General features: G+C 36.6%; 2 protein-coding genes across 7 annotated transcripts in view; both read right to left on the reverse strand.

The window, feature by feature from the left end:
* dhrs9 (dehydrogenase/reductase (SDR family) member 9) overlaps window positions 1-10,923 on the reverse strand; it is a 31,517-nt gene extending 20,594 nt beyond the window's left edge. Inside the window, exon 1 of one of the 3 annotated variants that reach the window (XR_015498729.1) lies at window positions 10,789-10,923. The gene's annotated coding sequence lies outside the window, so the exon portion shown is untranslated. 3 annotated transcript variants of the gene reach the window in all.
* Window positions 10,924-11,320: 397 nt separating this feature from the next.
* On the reverse strand, window positions 11,321-16,304 carry LOC147842442 (uncharacterized). 4 transcript variants are annotated; one of them, XM_087268617.1, is made up of 3 exons: window positions 16,117-16,304; window positions 15,272-15,959; window positions 11,321-15,169 (listed from the first exon to the last, which is right to left on the reverse strand). In XM_087268617.1, the coding sequence occupies exons 2-3, from the start codon at window positions 15,946-15,948 to the stop codon at window positions 15,082-15,084; spliced, it is 765 nt and encodes a 254-aa protein (XP_087124743.1). In that variant the 5' UTR covers window positions 15,949-15,959; window positions 16,117-16,304; the 3' UTR covers window positions 11,321-15,081. The 4 variants fall into 4 exon arrangements, with proteins under 4 accessions (XP_087124743.1, XP_087124740.1, XP_087124741.1 ...); XM_087268614.1 differs by having other exon boundaries at window positions 11,321-15,959; XM_087268615.1 differs by having other exon boundaries at window positions 11,321-15,959; window positions 16,061-16,304.
* Between the last annotated feature and the right edge of the window lie 1,876 nt (window positions 16,305-18,180).

The following is an 18,180-nucleotide window of genomic DNA, read 5'->3' on the forward strand; positions in this document are numbered from 1 at the left end:
AACTGGCTCCAGCACATTAATTTCCACAGTCTGCAACCCATTATTGTGAAGCAACAATCACATTACACACACACTCGTACACTACGGCCATTTTAGTTCAACCAATTCACCTATAGCGCATGTCTTTGGACTGTGGGGAAAACCGGAGCACCCAGAGGAAACTCACACCAACATGGGGAGAACATGCAAACTCAGAAATGCCAACTGGGACTCAAACTAGTGACCTTCCTGCTGTGGGGCTACAGTGTTAACCACAAGATTTATTTTTGCCATTTATTTATTTTTTATGACTATATTGACAGAAAGCAAAGCTGAAGAGGGGGGTGAGATTGGGAAAGGTCATCAAGTCAAAACCTGCACTCGAGACGTACAAATTGATGTTGCTGTTATGTTGGTGCACTTTCCACTAGGGTATCAGTAATGACAAAACCAATTTAAAAAAAAAAAAAAAAACAACTTGATCCCAGGGTGGACAAATACAAAAAAGAAGCCTTTAAAGAGGTGGTCCACTACAATGTCATATTTTAAACTAGTTGATGTGTAGTGTAGCTGTGAACATAAACAGCATCTCTTGTAAGACGCTCAAAGTTCAATGCAAATGCAAAGACAGCTAAAGTGCCATCCAAACGCTGCTATTTCCACAGAGCTTGTTCTGTTTTTTGTATTTGGTCTTCTAAAGGACACGACACAAAGACAGAAGTGCTTACAGTTTAATTTTAATTATGTTCCAGAAGATTATTAAAAAGATATAGCTCTAGCATTTGACAAAGGAGAGCCTACAGAATCTCTTTCAGTTCAGTGCTGGACAACATGCACAGTTTCTAGCATTAACGGTATGCAGTAGTGAAGACGTGAATAAGAATGTAAATAACAGGAAACGTTGTTTAGCGCTGTTAACAATTTAGCTACAAATTCATAATTATCAGTCAAACTGCTGTAAACACCCTTAATCTTCAGCAGCGCTGCAGTTTCTTTCTATGCGGCTGCTTTCCATAAGTTCCATATCTCAAATAACAACTTACAAAAGATATGTGAACATTTTATATTACTTACACATGCTTAATTCTAATATATGTGGAAGACACTTGTCAGGTTTTATTTTCGAGAGCAGGCGTGAGGTTAAACTGTGTGCCCTTCATTTTTCTGTCTGTTTCAGGCAGCTAATGCTGCTAACTGCTGCTCTGACTGGCAGTATTTACACAGCGCTAAAGTGCAGGCTTGTAAGGGCATGACGTGGAGCCGGTCCACGAATCACAGAACATAATTAGCTGACCAATCAGGGCCACTTGAGGGCGGGGCCTCCAGCGGAACTAGGAAATATGATCTTCGTTTTCATGTTAGCTGAGTAGCTGTATATAATCAAAGTAAGATATATAAAAAAGAACATGATTTTTTTACAAGTGAAGAACAAGCACACATTGCTTTGCATCTAATAAACACAACCAAGCCTTAAAAATACACTCTTGACCACCCCTTTAAAGCATTAATTATGTCCATCTTGTGTTGGTTTGTCTACTGCACACAAAGTTAATATGCATTAGGGCTGCGCGATATTGGAAAAATCTGACATTGCGATATTTAGTGTTTCTGCGATATAAATACAGTTTCACCAGATGGCTTGAATAGCTCTGTTTGGAAAGCAATCATTAATTTAGATTGATAGGGGAGATTTTGTAAGGATGTGAATCATGTATGAAAATGAACAAATAAATTGCAAGCAAAAATTATTACATTAGAGCAAAGAAAAAAGTCAAATAAGCAGTGCTTTGTGGTTTTTTGGAGAGTCAAGCTGTATTTAGGTATAGAAAATGAATAATGGAATGTAAAATAACACGGTAGTCTTTATTGAACTAATAACTTTTAATAACGTATTAAAAATGTACCTTTTGTGCCTAAATGCTTTAAACTCTCATAAATTGCCTTTAAAGATTTCACCCTGTTATGGTTGTACTTTGCAATGACTCCACAAATTCATTGACTCCACTGTTGTGCTAACTCCAACTCAACATTGTATATCCTGCGATGTGACTATTGTGGACACACACATTGCAATATCAATGCTGAAACTACATTTTGTACAGCTCTAATATGCATGCTCCATTTTTTGTGCATCTCTATGGGAGAATTACAGCTCCATATACTGGTCTGGCAGGTAAAGCGATATTTTATGTTTGACCTGTAATCAGTGTTTGGAAAGTGTTTTATATTGTGTATTTCTTCATTTTAAATCAAACCTTTGCCCTGAAGTTCTGAATAAAGTATGTAATATGAACACACTTTAATGAGTAGATGATCAAATATATATTTTAAAATGTAAATAAAATAAAATTAATTAGTTCTTCATATGTGGTCAATAAAGTAATAATTGATTAAATTTACAGAATTGTTACTATATCGTGATTTTGTCATATTGCTCAGTCAGAAGACACAAGTTTTGAATTACTGATGGCACTCTGCCTAAACCTTCAGATCTTTACACCTCCAGAGTGAGAAAAATCATCTGTATTCCTCACGTTCAGCCCACCGCTTAAATATTTGCGATTAGAACACCGAGCACCAGAACAGCCGGACACAAGAACAGCTCCTCACAGCCCCCCCCCCCCCCCCCCCCCCCCCCAAACCAAAGTCACACACCCCTGTCTGCACATTACTGATTTATCTCCTGTACTCCTCTTTATTAGTTTATGCTTCATTCTACTACCGTTGACTCATTAAGTATGCATGTCTGCACTACGTCTGAACTTGTTTGTACTTTTTGCACTGGAAGCGGCTGTCAGGAAAAAAAAAAAGAAAATTCTAGTGTGTAACTATATAACTGTATACTTGGTAAAAAAAAAAAAAAGTCTCACTAGAATGAATCACACTTTCTGAAGACACTGTTTTGGCTAATCATGCTTTTCATAAAGGTCCAGAGAAATTAAAATAGCGGTTTTTAGATGTTAGTAGCAGTATGTTAGTCTTAGCCAAAATCTAGTGTGAACAAACCATTGTTATACAATGCATTCCATAATTACCCTTATCTGCCTAATAAACCTAGTTAAGCTTTTAAATGTCTATTTAAGCTGTATTTAAGTGTCTTGAAAAAAATTTTTATATATATATATATATATATATATATATATATATATATATATATATATATATATATATATATATATATATACTTCAGGATTTCAGTTTCTCATCAAATCGTCTGACCAATCAAATGCTCCCTAGAATTAAACATGTTCACCAATTCTTCCATGTGCTTCTCATTTTCATGGTCCAGCAGAAATTATTTGACTTTCCAAAATGTATGGTCACAAGAAAATACAAGTGCCTTGTATCACCCCATGACCCCTAAAATAACAATGTCAGTGACTTGCGACTCCTATTTTTCTCGAAGGTGGTTATAAATATACAAACATTGCACACACAACTAAAGGCCTATATAAACATGAGCATATAGACAACACAAAAAAGTGCAAATGTTTAATGTAGAAATTTATTTTTATTACTTTTGTGTCCTAATGTTTTATTAGAAAAATTGCTTAGACTAACAGCAGAGATTAATCAAACTTTTTCTTTTCTGTGATACCATATATTGGCCAAGCATACTTCTTTCTTACTGTGTTGCATACTTTTTAGAAGGAACTGCTGAAAAGAGGGAAATAACTGAATAAGAATAAATATAGTGCGGGGGCCCTTGCTCTAGACTGCTGTCTAATAAGAAGTTCAGACGTGTCACAAGGAGCTGGATGCTTGTAGAAGTTGTGAAAAATATTACAGAGACACTTAACTGTTCCGTTCCGGTATGCAGAGAAGAGTTGCAGAAAGAGGAAGTATGTTTGGGGTACAAGAGCCAAAGGTTTGCAGAATGACTGATAAGTGATGTTACACCAAAACTCCACCTGTTAATATAATTGTGTATAAAGTTGAAATCAGGAGTTTACATACACTTAAAAAAAAGAACATAACCATTTAAAAAAAAAGTCTGATGATAAATCATACTAAGCGTTTACTGTTTTAGGTCCATTAGGATTACTTAAATGATTTACATTTGCTAAATGCCAGAATAATGAGAGATTTTTTTATTATTTCTAGACAGTCAAAAGTTTACATCCATTTCCTTGCTATTTTTTAGCTTTGCTTTTAAACTGTATAACTTTGTTAAAATGTTTTGGGTATCCTTCCACAAGCTTATCACAATAGGAATTTTGGCCCATTCCTCCTGACAGAATTGGTGTAACTGAGTCAGATATGTTGGCTGTCTTACTCGCACAAGCTTTTTCAACTCTGCTCACAAATTTTCTAAAGGATTGAGCTCAGGGCTTTGTGATGGCCACTCCAAAACATTTACTCTGTTGTCTTGATGGCCACTCCAAAACATTTACAAATGAGTTAGCACATTTTAACTAATTTGGCAGAATGCTTAGGCTCATGGTATGTTTTGAAGACACATTTGTGCCCAAGTTTTAATTTCCTAGCTGATGTCTTGAGATGTTGCTTTAGTATTTCAAAATAATGTTCTTTCTTCATGATGCCATCTATGCTGTGAAGTGGACCAGTCCCTCCTGCAGTAAAACAGCCTCACAACATCATGCTGCCGCCCCCATACTTTCTCCTTTGTCCTCCAAATGTAACACTGGTCATTATGGCCAAACAGTTCAATCTTAGTTCCATCAAAGCACAGGACATGTCTCCAAAAATTAGTCTTTTTCTCAGTGTAATTTAGCAAATTGTTATCTGGCTTTTTTGTTGATTCCTGGCTTTTTGATTTTCCCATGTTGTCACACAAAGAAGCAGTGTGTTTGAGGTTTTCCTTAAATACTATTCTACAGTTGTGCCTCCAATTAACTCAAATGTTTACAATTAGCCAATCAAAACCTTCCAAAATCTTGACACCTTCAACTGAGCTTTTCAGAGTCATAGTAATCCTATTGTATGTTAACTTGACTTTCAGGAAATGTTATAACAATTTCTTTAAAAATCTCTCATTATTCTGCTATTAAGCAGAACTGAAACAAATTTGACAATCCTAACTTCCCTAAAAGAGAAAAAGTTTAGTCACATTAACATCTGACTTATTTCTAATGGTTATGTGCCTTTTTATACAGTGTATGTAAACTGGTTTCAATTGTATATTCTGGAGTCAGGGAAATTTATGTTAGTTGCGAACCTCCTGAATTAAATTCTTGTATTGCATTGGGGTAGCAGAGCTCTGTCAGCGAATGATTCATTTGTATCAAATAAACTACTAATATTTTGACTTTTGAGAAAACCCTCTTCTGACCTCTTCATATTGAACACGCATCGAATTAGCTTGATATTCCAACATTAACAACAATATTTTATTTTGTCATTTATTAATTTGTTTCTTTTAATATTAACCTCAGCTAAAAAGAAAGTTTTCAGCACAAGTCTATTCTTAGTTTAATTTTAGAGAACGCCACTCAGAGATCATCCTCCATGTTCAGTTGTGGCATGTATTTATTTTTAATGTTTCTGATTCCCATAAAGATGTCAGAAAGGTTAACCTGGTGCTATAAAATCAATCTGCTGCTGCTGGCGCTATTGCTGTGTTGTCAACCAAACGTAAACAAAAACGAAAATTAAAGGCTGATGGCTTTTTATTTGCATGTTGTTGCCTTTTTATGTAACTATTAACTACTTGTTTTATCTTCTGTAGGTTATAGATAAAAGATGGTAATTCTAATAGTTTAATCAAGTTTTGGAAATTACCATGCGAGCATGATTGTCCCCCGACCCCCACTTTGGGAAATACTGGCCTAATGGATGGGTCAGTTTACCCACTGGCTCATGTTATCCCCACTCTTCTCCTACAAATGTTTGTACACATTTACATATCTCCATGCAACTTACTGCACTTCAAAATTCAGTTGGCTCTTGCATGAGTCAACACTAAGTGCCACCGCTCTCTATCTCTTTATCTAATTCTCATTAAAACTCGTGGCCCAACATCATGTCTTGCCAGCATTGATGACATCCATGTTGTTCTTAGACAAAATGGGGTATATGCAAATGGACTTAAAATTTCAGCCAACCTCAGCACTTCCAGTGAATTCTCTTTCTATTATAAAATTGCCACTTTTAATGTCTGATTTCTTTACAAATCTGTGATCTATATACAATATAAAGTGGGTCTCAGACCAGACAAGAAGCACTGCATTAAATTGCATTTCCCCCAGCCATGCGTTTAAAATATGACAGTTTATTTTACCCCAGAATTTTCCTAATATTCCCAGTATTGGAGATTCCTGGAGATCCTGACAGCACAAACGGTTATACGCTTTACACTGGAACAACTAAATGAATGCTTAGGTCTATTTAACTGAATGTGTTGTAACTACATTACAACATGGACACTGTAATAGGATCCTTATGAAATTTAAAATAATCACATTAAGCTTTCACCTGAAGTTTATCATTGGCTGAAAAACACTTAATACTCCATTAACTTTATTTGAAATCAATTTACCTTAATAACTACATTGACCAAATGTTTGTAAATAAAATGCAACAAATATAATAATAATACAGAAGATTTATAGTTTTAGGTTAACTTTATTAGCAAAACCTTTTACAATATATCTGGCGTTGATAGCACGTGGCGAAGCAGTGGCGCAGTAGGTAGTGCTGTCCACTCACAGCAAGAAGGTCGCAGGGTCGAGCCTCGGCTCAGTTGGCGTTTCTGTGTGGAGTTTGCATGTTTTCCCTGCGTTCGCGTGGGTTTCCTCCAGGTGCTCCTGTTTCCCACCCAGTCCAAAGACATGCTTTACAGGTGAATTGGGTAGGCTAAATTGTCCTTAGTGTATTAGTGTGTGTGTGAATGTGTTTGTGGATCTTTAACAGAAATGGATTGAAACAGAAAGGGACTGAGCTGACAAGAAAATAAATGAATGAATGATAGCATGTGACTACATGTTGATGTAAAAGAGCTGCTGAATAGGTTATATGCACAGCTAGTGTTTTTCAGCCAATGATAAACTTCCGGTGAAAGCTTAATGTGAATATTTTAAATTTCATAAGGATCCTCTTACAGCATCCATGTTGTAATGTAACTACAATACATTCAGATAAATAGACTTTATAGGCAGTCATTTAGTTGTTCAAGCGTAAAACGAGATGAAAGACCGTGTAACCTCTAGCACCGTCAGGATCAGCAGGCAAGCACAGAAACTCCATTAAAAATACTGGGGTATCTCTATTTTAAAGACATGGTGGGCTATTTCATTTCAGTTCAATTCATTTTTATTTCTTTAGCGCTTTTTATAATGTAGATTGTGTCAAATGAGCTTAACATAGAAGATTATAGTAAATTGAAATTGTGTCAATCCAGTATATTCACAAGGACCTTTAATTTTCAGCCAGGCAGCCCAAGGGCTTCCAGTGCACTGTCTTTCCATTACAAAATTGTCACGTTTAAGATCTGATTTCTTTAAAAATCAGCGATTTTTTTTTTTTTTTTTTTTTTTTTTTTTTTTTCCCTCATTGCCTGGTAGATATACGAAGTGGGTCTCAGATCAGACAAGAAGCACTGCATTAAACTCCATTTACCCCCCACCATGTCTTTAAAATATGACCTTTTATTTTACCCTGGTATTTTACCTAATCAAAGGTGTTTACAATTATTGCTTCTTTTCATCCATCATTCGAGGGGTTTCAGCCTTTAAATCGGCCATGCTTGAAATGAACGGTTAAATGAAGAGTCACTCCAACAGAATCAGTGAATCTTCTCTTTGAAACAGAAGCAGTTTGACTGAATCAGTTAAGAAAGGGCGATATGCACACAGACTTTTAATTTCAGCCCACCCACCAGCCTCAGCGATTCCGCTTATAAAATCTTTCCATTATAAAATCGCCACGTTAAAAAAGATTTTAAAAAATATAGTCAATGGCATAGAAAAAACAATAAAGCTAACAAAACTAGCGCAGAAATTCCATTGAAAATACCAGGGTAAAATAAACAGTCATATTTTAAAGACATGGTGGGGGGTAAATGGAATTTCTGCGCTAGTTTGTTGCTACTGAAAGCGCTAGTGGTCTCTCATCTCGTTTTACGCTTGAACAACTAAATGAATGCTTAAGTCTTTATAACTGAATGCATTTTAATTACATTACAACATCGATGCTGTAAAAGCAACCTTGTGAAAATTAAAATAGTCACCTTAAGTTTTCACCGGAAGTTTACCGTTGGCTTTAATACTCTAGCTTAGCATAGAGCCCATTATAATTTAATGCAGTGCTTCTTGTCCGGTCTGAGACCTACTTTATATTGTATATATAACTGGCAGTACGGATCACTGATTTGTAAAGAAATCAGATCTTAATCATGAGTATTTTATAATGGAAAGACAGTTAATCGGAAGCGCGGAGTCTTGCAGAAATAAAAGTTTGCATGCGTGTACTCCATTTTCTTAACTGATTCAGTCAAACAGCTTCTGTTTTGAAGAACCAATTCACTGAATCTGTTGAAATGACTCTTCATTGAATGATAATTTGAAAACTAAAGCAATAATGTAAACACCTTTGATTGTAAAAAGCTACTAAGAAAACTTGAAGTTAAACGAGGGACTGTTAAGTGTGTCGTAAAGTTAATTCTACAATTTGTCGGTAAAAGAGCTTTATCAACGCATTAAAGAGATGTAACAAATATAATGCCGTGCAAACATGTTTAATCCAGATAAGTAACGTTACATGTTGTCAATTATTCAAATTATTTAGGTTAAAAACCCCTTATTTACGAGCTGAATCACGGTTGCAAAAAAGCTTGCTGAGGTAGATGACAGAGCAATTATAAAATTAAACGTTTAAAGGGTAGTTGTTGCTTCATGTTAGCTTAATTGTTTTTTCTATGCCATTGAGCATATTTTTTTTTTATCTTTTTTTTAACGTGGCCATTTTATAATGGAAAGATTTTATAAGCGGAATCGCTGAGGCTGGTGGGTGGGCTGAAATTAAAAGTCTGTGTGCATATCGCCCATTTTCTTAACTGATTCAGTCAAACTGCTTCTGCTTCAAAGAGAAGATTCACTGAATCTGTTGGAGTGACTCTTCATTTAACCGTGAATTTCAAGCAAGGCCGATTCGAAAGCTGAAACCCGTCAAATGATGGATGAAAAGAAGCATTAATATAAACACCTTTGATTCTAAATACTAAGAAAACTTGAAGTGAAACGAAGGACTGACAACAGCCCCTTTCACACATACAGACCTTTCCGGAAAATTACCGGCAATTTTCCGGAAAGGTTGTATGTGTGAACAGGTCCTTTTTGAAAATACCGGTAAATTCGTTCTGGCTATTTTCCGGAAAGAGAAGTTGTAACATTACCGGCAATTTGCCGGAATGCTGCGCTGTGTGAATGCAGAAGGAAGATTCCCGTAATAAGCGCGTGCACGTCTAGAACGTGCTGACGTGAGACGTCTGCTTTAGCCAATCACAACTGTCAGATGCATTTACGTCCGCGCGGTTTATGAGAATAAAAGCCTTTGAATATTTTCCCAGACACATTTAGCTGCTAGAAGTTAGTCAGATCACGTTTATATGTTCTTCTTAATGCCAACTGTATAAATAATCATCGATGAGATGCTTATGATAAGCCGTTGTTTGTTTACTTTCAAGCTTTGCGTGTGCCTGCGAAACAGCCTGTGAGCGCCTGCACACGCACATATTATGAACATCTCGACATGCGAAAGTCATCCTGCGAAAGTTGTTCACAATATTGATCATCCACAGAGTTTGTAATTTAGTCAAATGTTTAAAAATACAAGCGCAGCCGTTTAAAGCTCATTTCTGGTAAATGATGTCAGAATTTACCGGTATTTTGGAATGGATGTGTGAATGCTCTTTTCCGGAAAATTTGAGAGGGTGCTCGCTGCAGAGCCATTTGAGCAGAGCTGAGCTCCAGCGAGGGGGAGCATGAGCTCTCGTTCTGCCTCCTGTAAGCTGTTTTAATGCGTACACCAACCCCACCCCTAACCCTACCCCCAGTGACATCACTCGTAGAAGAAGTGCAAAAAAGGTGGAGCTCAAGCTCAAGCTCCCCCTCGCTGGAGCTCAGCTCGCCCAAATGGCTCTGCAGCGAGCACCACTTGGAAAATTTCCGTAACGTCCGTGCCTGTGTGAACAGCGCTTTTTTCAATATACCGGTAAAGTCGTTCCGGAAATTTTCCGGATATTTACCGGTATCACTGTGTGAAAGGGGCTAACGTGTCTAGTAAAGTAAGTTAAATCTCACAATTAAAACGTATTTGAAGGTAAAACATTAATCAACACATGAAAGGGATGTAACAGATATAACGACGTGCAAACATGTTTATTTGAGAGAAGTAACTTTACATGTACATTTAAATGTAAATTATTCAAATTATTTAGGTTATAAAACGACCAACTTAAAGTGTAGTTTGATTGCTGCATGCTAGCTTTATTATTTAGCCTACATTTTTAAAACACGCTACATCAGAAGCCGAAACCACATGACTGCATCGTTTGATTAATTTGTTCGTTACAAACCGAACTGTTCGAAAGAGCCGATTCATGTTTGGAAATGAACCGGACCTCATTACTTGGCGTGTAAAGCGATGTCCAATTAACTTTTACAAAACTATGCACTTTGAAACAAACAAGCTATGCCAACGTTGTTGCAACATTAAAACGTGTTTATGAGGGAAAAAAGCGTAATCATGCCCGAAAACGCCTTAAATGTACAGCATACATTCTCTAAAAGCATAAACTTGAGACTTCTTGCAGAATAGTTTATCTCTAAATTCCCTTTATAAAGTACTCACCGCTTATATATTGTCAGCTTTCAGAGTGGAGATGTGTTTTAGGCTGGAGTCGCTGTCCTCAGTGCTTTGGGAATGTGTTTGTTGTTTCTTCTGTGCCGTTGAGCATCTTTTTATTTTTTCTGCGGCTGAGCATCTGACACCGCTTTACTCAGTGTTATGTAATGCCTGTGTCGTCTTGTTCCTGCAGGGGGCGCTGAGAGATCACACACACGCACAGCAGTTTACTGTTCAGGAGCCCAAAATCACACAAGATTGGCGTCTAAGATTTAGAAGTGACAGTCAGAGTGCGAAGGTCAGGTAAAACAACAGATTCATTTTTTATGAATGTGTGTGTGTATATATATATATATATATATATATATATATATATATATATATATATATATATATATATATATATATATATATATATATATATATATATATATGTAGTCAGATTTATTAGCCCCAATTATTTCCCAAATGATGTTTAACAGAGCAAGGAAATTTTCACAGTATGTCTGATAATATTTTTTTTCTGGAGAAAGTTCAATTCAATTCAATTCAGCTTTATTTGTATAGCGCTTTTACAATGTAGATTGTGTCAAAGCAGCTTCACATAAATGGTCATAGTAATTGGAACAGTGTGGTTCAGGTTTTAGTGTTTAAGTTCAGTTCAGTTCAGTTTAGCTCTGTTCAGTGTGATTTAATCATTACTGAGAGTTCAAACACTGAAGAGCAAATTCATCGATGTGTAGCTCTACCAATCCTGAACCATGCGAGGCAGTGGCGACAGCGGAGAGGGAAAAAAAACTTCACCTGATGGGAGTGAAGAAAAAAAACCTTGAGAGAACCAGATTCAGTTGGGCACGACCATTTTAATTTCTCCGCTGGCCAAAAGTCTTGTGAAGAACTTCCTTCGCCGTGGTTTATGCTGGAAGATGGCCTCAATGAAGACTCGTCTGTCCCTGGAGCGTCGCTGGAATCAGACTCATGATCTCCACTCCCCACGACCATCAGCGCAGCAGCAGCTCAGGATATGGCCTGGTCCCGGATATGGAATCCTTGGGATCATCACGTCGCTGGTCTTGGATCCAATCAGTGACTCCGCCTAATCTGAGGACCTCGGGATGAGTATCCCCAGGTGAAAATAGAGAATAAAGAGAATAATTAGCGTAGCTGCTGTTCATAGTGTATATAAGCAAGATGTAGAAGCCAGTGTGGAACCTGCTAGGTGATGCACTGAGTGTATGCTTTACTAAACAGATAGGTCTTTAATCTAGTTTTGAACTGGGAGAGTGTGTCTGAGCCTCGGACATTACCAGGAAGGCTATTCCAGAGTGTAGGAGCCATGAAAGAGAAGGCTCGACCTCCTTTACTTGATTTTGCTATTCTAGGTACTACCAGAAGCCCTGAATTTTGAGATCTTAAGGAGCGAGTTGGTTCGTAGCGAGACAGAAGGTTGGTTAGATAAACAGGAGCTAGATTATTTAGAGCTTTATAGGTGAGAAGTAATATTTTAAATTCAATACGAAATTTAACAGGCAGCCAGTGTAAGGAGGATAAAATTGGGGTTATATGATCATATTTTCTAGACCTGGTCAGAACTCTGGCTGCTGCATTTTGCACTAATTGAAGTTTGTTAATAGAGGATGCTGGGCAGCCAGCAAATAGAGCATTACAGTAATCCAGTCTCGAAGTCATAAAAGCATGGACTAGCTTTTCTGCATCTGAGATGGATAGCATATTTCGTAATTTAGCGATATTTCTCAGATGAAAGAAGGCAGTTTTAGTGACATGGGATATATGGTTTTTAAAAGTTAGATTGCTGTCAAATATGACACCCAGATCTTTTATAGTAGAGCTAAAGCTAACTTTGTATCCCTCTAATTGTAAATTGAGTTGCGAGATCTGCTGTGTGCAAGATTTAGGCCCAATAAGTAATAATTCTGTTTTGTCTGAGTTTAAGAGAAGAAAATTGTTGGTCATCCAGTCTTTGATGTCTTTGATACACTCAGTTAGTTTAGAAAGTTCAGACGTCTCGTCAGGTTTAGTGGAAATATATAATTGAGTATCATCTGCATAGCAGTGAAAGCTGATCCCATGTCTTCTAATAATGTCTCCCATAGGTAGCATGTAAATTGTAAACAGTAAAGGGCCTAAAACTGATCCTTGAGGCACCCCATACTTTACTGGGCAGATTTGTGAAGGCTGTCCATTAAGATTTACATACTGGTAGCGGTCAGTTAAGTATGACTTAAACCATTGTAGAGCCTGTCCCTGGACACCTGTAGACTTTAAGCGATTTATGAGGATATTGTGGTCAATGGTATCAAATGCCGCACTAAGATCGAGTAAAACTAATAGCGAGACGCACCCTCGGTCAGCAGCTAAGAGTAAATCGTTGGTTATTTTCACTAAGGCGGTTTCTGTACTGTGGTGAGCCCTGAAACCTGACTGAAACACTTCAAAAATATTGTTCGTCTGCAGAAAAGAGCATAATTGAGTGGAAACAACTTTTTCTAGTATTTTAGACATAAATGGAAGATTTGAAATAGGCCTATAGTTAGCTAAGTTGTTGGTGTCTAGTTGCGGTTTCTTAATAATAGGCTTAATAACAGCTAGCTTGTAAGAGTTTGGAACATGGCCTATAGATAAAGAAGAGTTGATAATGTTAAGAAGAGGTTCTCCTATAGCAGGTAGCAGCTCTTTCAGTAATTTTGTTGGAATTGAGTCCAGCATACACGTAGCTGGTTTAGAGCTATTTATAATTTTCACTAACTCTTCATGTTCTATGATTTTGAAGCAGTGTAGGTTATTATTATGATTTAATGAAATATTTACAGGATTTGGAGTATAAGCCGGTGCAGAAAGTTTGGCATCTCCTATTTTCTGTCTAAAGCCTTCTATTTTATTACTGAAAAAATTCATGAAGTCATCACTACTAATTTGCGGTGGAGTAGTTTGTTCCAAGGATGACCGATTATTTGCTAATTTAGAGATGGTGTTAAATAAAAATCTAGGATTGTTATGATTATTTTCTATCAGTTTGCGCAGGTGCTCGGTCCTGGCAGATTTTAGAGCCCTCCTATAGCTGGACATACTGTCTTTGTACGCAATTCTAAAGACCTCTAAATTAGTTTTTTTCCATTTACGTTCCAGGGCGCGGGTTGCTGTTTTGAGCGCACGAGTATGACTATTATACCATGGTATAGTTTTAATCTCTCTAGCCTTTTTTAATTTTATGGGTGCCACAGTATTTAGTGTGCTAGTAAAGATGGCATCCATACTGCTGGTTACTACATCAAGATCATTTGAGTTTGCGGGTGCATTACGAAATAGAGAGAGATCAGGTAAGTTATTTATAAATTCATCTTTAGTTGACGGAACAATAGTTCTACTAGGGCGGAGTATTGGAGCGGGTTTGCTGATTTCAGGTAAACATAGCTTATATAGTAAGAGGTAGTGATCTGTAATATCATCACTTTGTGGTATAATGTCTACGTCAATAACCTCGATTCCATAAGACAGAATTAGATCTAATGTATGCTTTAAGCGATGGGTTGGACCCACAACGTTTTGCTTTATCCCAAGTGAGTGTATTAAATCCATAAACGCGAGCCCTAATGTATCATTAGCGTCATCTATGTGGATGTTAAAGTCACCTACAATTAGCATTTTATCAGTTTTGACTAGTAAGTCAGAAATAAAATCAGAAAATTCTTTTAGAAATTTGACATAGGGTCCTGGGGGTCTATATATGGTGATTAAGGCGAGAGATAACATAGGTTTTTGTATAGTATCTGGAAGCTGAACATTAAGCGATAATACTTCAAAGGAGCTAAACATAAGTCCGTTTCTCTGTTTAATATTAAGGAAATCACTAAAGATTGATGCAACTCCACCACCACGACCAGTTTGACGAGCCTCATGTTTATATAAGAATCCTGGAGGAGTTGCTTCATTTAAGCTAATATAGTCATTTTGTTTCAGCCAGGTTTCAGTGAGACAGAGTGCATTAAGATTGTTTTCTGTTATTATTTCATTAATGATAAGTGCTTTAGGTGCAAGTGACCTGATGTTTAGGAGACCAAGTTTTACGAAATTTGTATTTTCACTTTCTACTGGTTTTTCTGGTTTGATTCTTACTAGATTTTTCCTGGAGCACACAGTACGTTTATTTCTTAATCTAATAATACGAGGAACAGACACAGTCTCTATAGGATTCGCCAGATATGCGTTACTGATGTTTAAGTGGGGTGAACAAGAGTCTAGGTGGCTATAGTGTGAATTTTGTGAATTTTTACCTGCTAGTCAGATGGTGCGAAGTAGTCTGGAGATGTTGTCCGACAGGAGTTCAGCTCCGGCTCGACTGGGGTGCAGGCCGTCAGGACGGAAGAGCCTAGGACGCTCCCAGAAAAGATTCCAGTTATTAGCAAAGAGCAATTTCTGTTCTTTACACCATGTTATTAGCCATTCATTCAAAGCTAAAAGTCTACTGAACCTTTCATTTCCTCGGCGGTAGGTAGGAAGCGGCCCAGAAACGATGATCTGCGTGGCGGGCGAGGTGCGTCGAACCGTCTCGATCAGGCTCCTGAAGTCCTTCTTCAGGATCTCCGACTGCCGGAGCCCGGTGTCGTTTGTCCCCACGTGGAGGACAACGGCACCAGGGCTCTCGGCAGCGCCCAGGATGGTTGGAATCTGTGTAGAAATATTTTTCACACGGGCACCAGGAAAGCAGAAAGTACGTACTTTATTACCTTTTGAGGAGGCGGCACGGACGTGACGAACGATCGAGTCACCGATGATGGCCACATCGGGACCCGACTCGCGGAGAGGGGAGAAGCGGTTCTCCGTGGAGATCTCGAACACAGGCGGAGACGTTCTGCCCCGGGATCTGGGAAGCACCTTGCGCGGCTGCACCCAGGCGCCGTGGTAGCCGGGTGTCGGCGTGAACGACGCCTGGCTGAGCCGCGCCCCGGGTGCGCTGGGCCTGGACAGAGAAGGACGCGGGGTTGAGGTAGAGGGAATGATGTGGTTGTAATTTCCACGTACCTTAGGTGATGAGACGGCCTTAGCATTAGGTACGGCTAGAAGCCGTTCCCGTAGCCGCGACCGTCTTACCACCAGCGCGCGGATCTGGGACTCCACTTCTTCCAGCTCCAGCTCCAACGCCTCCATCGATGCTTCTCCTGCACACAAGGACAGAGACGGAAGCGACATTTTACGGGGTAAAGAGCAAAGCCAGTAAGTCAAAAGTGTATGGTTAAAGAGGTCGGTAGCTTTAGCTGACCAGCGGCGCTAGCAGGCTAAAGCTACAAACAACAGGCGGATGCTCGAGGGACAGACCGTTTTTAAAGCAGCTTTGTTTGTATAAATGTATTAAGGGTTTGGTCACCCTAAGTAGGAGAGACAAATACTTAGCGAATGAGGAAGAATTTAATGATTAAGATTTAAATTGCGAGTAAATAACAAGTCCAAACTTCAAGCACACAGTGTGTGACCGAACGGAGACAGTGACGCCAGTGACGTCACTCGAGCATGCCAAAAAGTCTTATTTGTTTTATTTCAGCTAGAATAAAAGCAGTTATTAATTTTTTAAAAATCATTTTAAGGTCAAAATTATTAGCCCCCTTAAGCTATGCTTTTTCGATAATCTACAGAACAAACCATCGTTATACAATAACTTGCCTAATTACCCTAACCTGCCTAGTTAACCTAGTTAAGCCTTTAAATGTCACTTTAAGCTGTATAGAAATGTCTTTAAAAATATCTAGTAAAATATTATTTACTGTCATCATGACAAATATAAAATAAATGAGTTATTAGAGATGAGTTATTAAAACCTTTGTTTAGAAATGTATAGAAAAAAAATCTGCTCTCCGTTAAACAAAAATTGGGGGAAAAGTTAAACAGAGGGGGCGAATAATTCAGTGGGGCTAATAATTCTGACTTCAACTGTGTATATATACACACACTACCAGTCAAAAGTTTGGGGTTAGTTTTTTAATGTTTTTTTTGTTGTTGTTTTTTTTTTGTTCATTATTTAATTAAAAAATCAATTTCCAAATATTTAATTAACTGCGTTTTTTGTATGCAGTTTCAAATGAAATTATTACTCCAGTCATTATTGCTTTTATTACTATTACTATTAATAATCATAATAAAATAATTATGATGATGATAATAATAATTAATGTTAGAGTGATTTCTGATGACTATAATTTAATGAATTGATCTTTTAAATCACTGGAATAGATGATTAAAATAAATTATAAGCATTATAATTAAATTATAAATGCAAACAGAAAGAGTTTTTTTATGGAAAACAAAAAAAAATATGAAAGATATTTAGTTTATACTTAGACTTGTTATTTTTACTATTACTATTATTATTATTAATTATTCTTATTATTGTTATTATTATTATCATCGTTATTATTATTAATATTATTTATTCTTATTATTGTTATTATTATTATTATTATTATTATTATTTATTCTTATAATTGTTAATATTATTATTATTATCATTATTATTATTATTATCAATATTATCATTATTATAACAAAAAACACAATTTTTAAGTCATGTGTGATTTTTATAATAATTTAAAACATTACACATGAGTTTTTTATTTGTTATAATAATAATAATTGTTATTATTATTAGTAGTAGTTGTAGTAGTCAAAAATATTTTTATATTGTTAAAAAATATTTTATGTTTTTATATTTTTATATTTTATATTTTTATTATATTTTTATATTAAACAAATAAATTAAAAGATCCATAGTATTTTACCGTTATTATTTAAAAACATGAACATTTAAAGATCTTTGGTTATATTATTATTATTTTTATTTAAATACATCATACATGATTTAAAAGACATTTAGCATATTTTTTCGACTGCATAGTCATTTTTTCACAGTTTATTTTTTCTTCATTTAAAATTGCAACAAAATTGCATATAGACAGAAACCAATCTTTAAAGGTCCCATGAAAATGTTAAAATATTTTTTTTAGATCTATATTTCAGTCTGTTAGTTTTAAGGATACCTATAAGCTAGTGTTTTATAAATTTGCATTTCGAAAATATTAAACTGATATAAACATCTCAAGTTTGGAGTTTGTCACGTCCGCCTAAATCGATTATTGATTGTTTTTTCACATCACCTCATAATTCAAATCAAATCAGGCCTTTATTTGTCACGTATACTTTCGCATAGTGAAATTGAACCCCCATGACCATACACAAACATCACAATTTTCAGGGGAAGACAGGTCACAGGAGGTAGCATTTAGAAAGGCAAGTAGGATACATCAGGAGGGTTAGGCAAAAAACACCCTCTAACCTTGCTCTTGATTAGAGCAAAGTGAGAAAAGGAGAAAAACAGCCCAATCTAGCACA

This window comes from Danio rerio, chromosome 9, assembly GCF_052040795.2.
Source record: "Danio rerio strain M-AB ecotype USA chromosome 9, GRCz13ab, whole genome shotgun sequence".
Classification (NCBI taxonomy): domain Eukaryota; kingdom Metazoa; phylum Chordata; class Actinopteri; order Cypriniformes; family Danionidae; genus Danio; species Danio rerio.

Coding starts and splice junctions, on each gene's coding strand:
- LOC147842442 (XM_087268614.1), bottom strand. CDS start 15,948: ATGGAGGCGTTGGAGCTGGAGCTGGAAGAAGTGGAGTCCCAGATCCGC.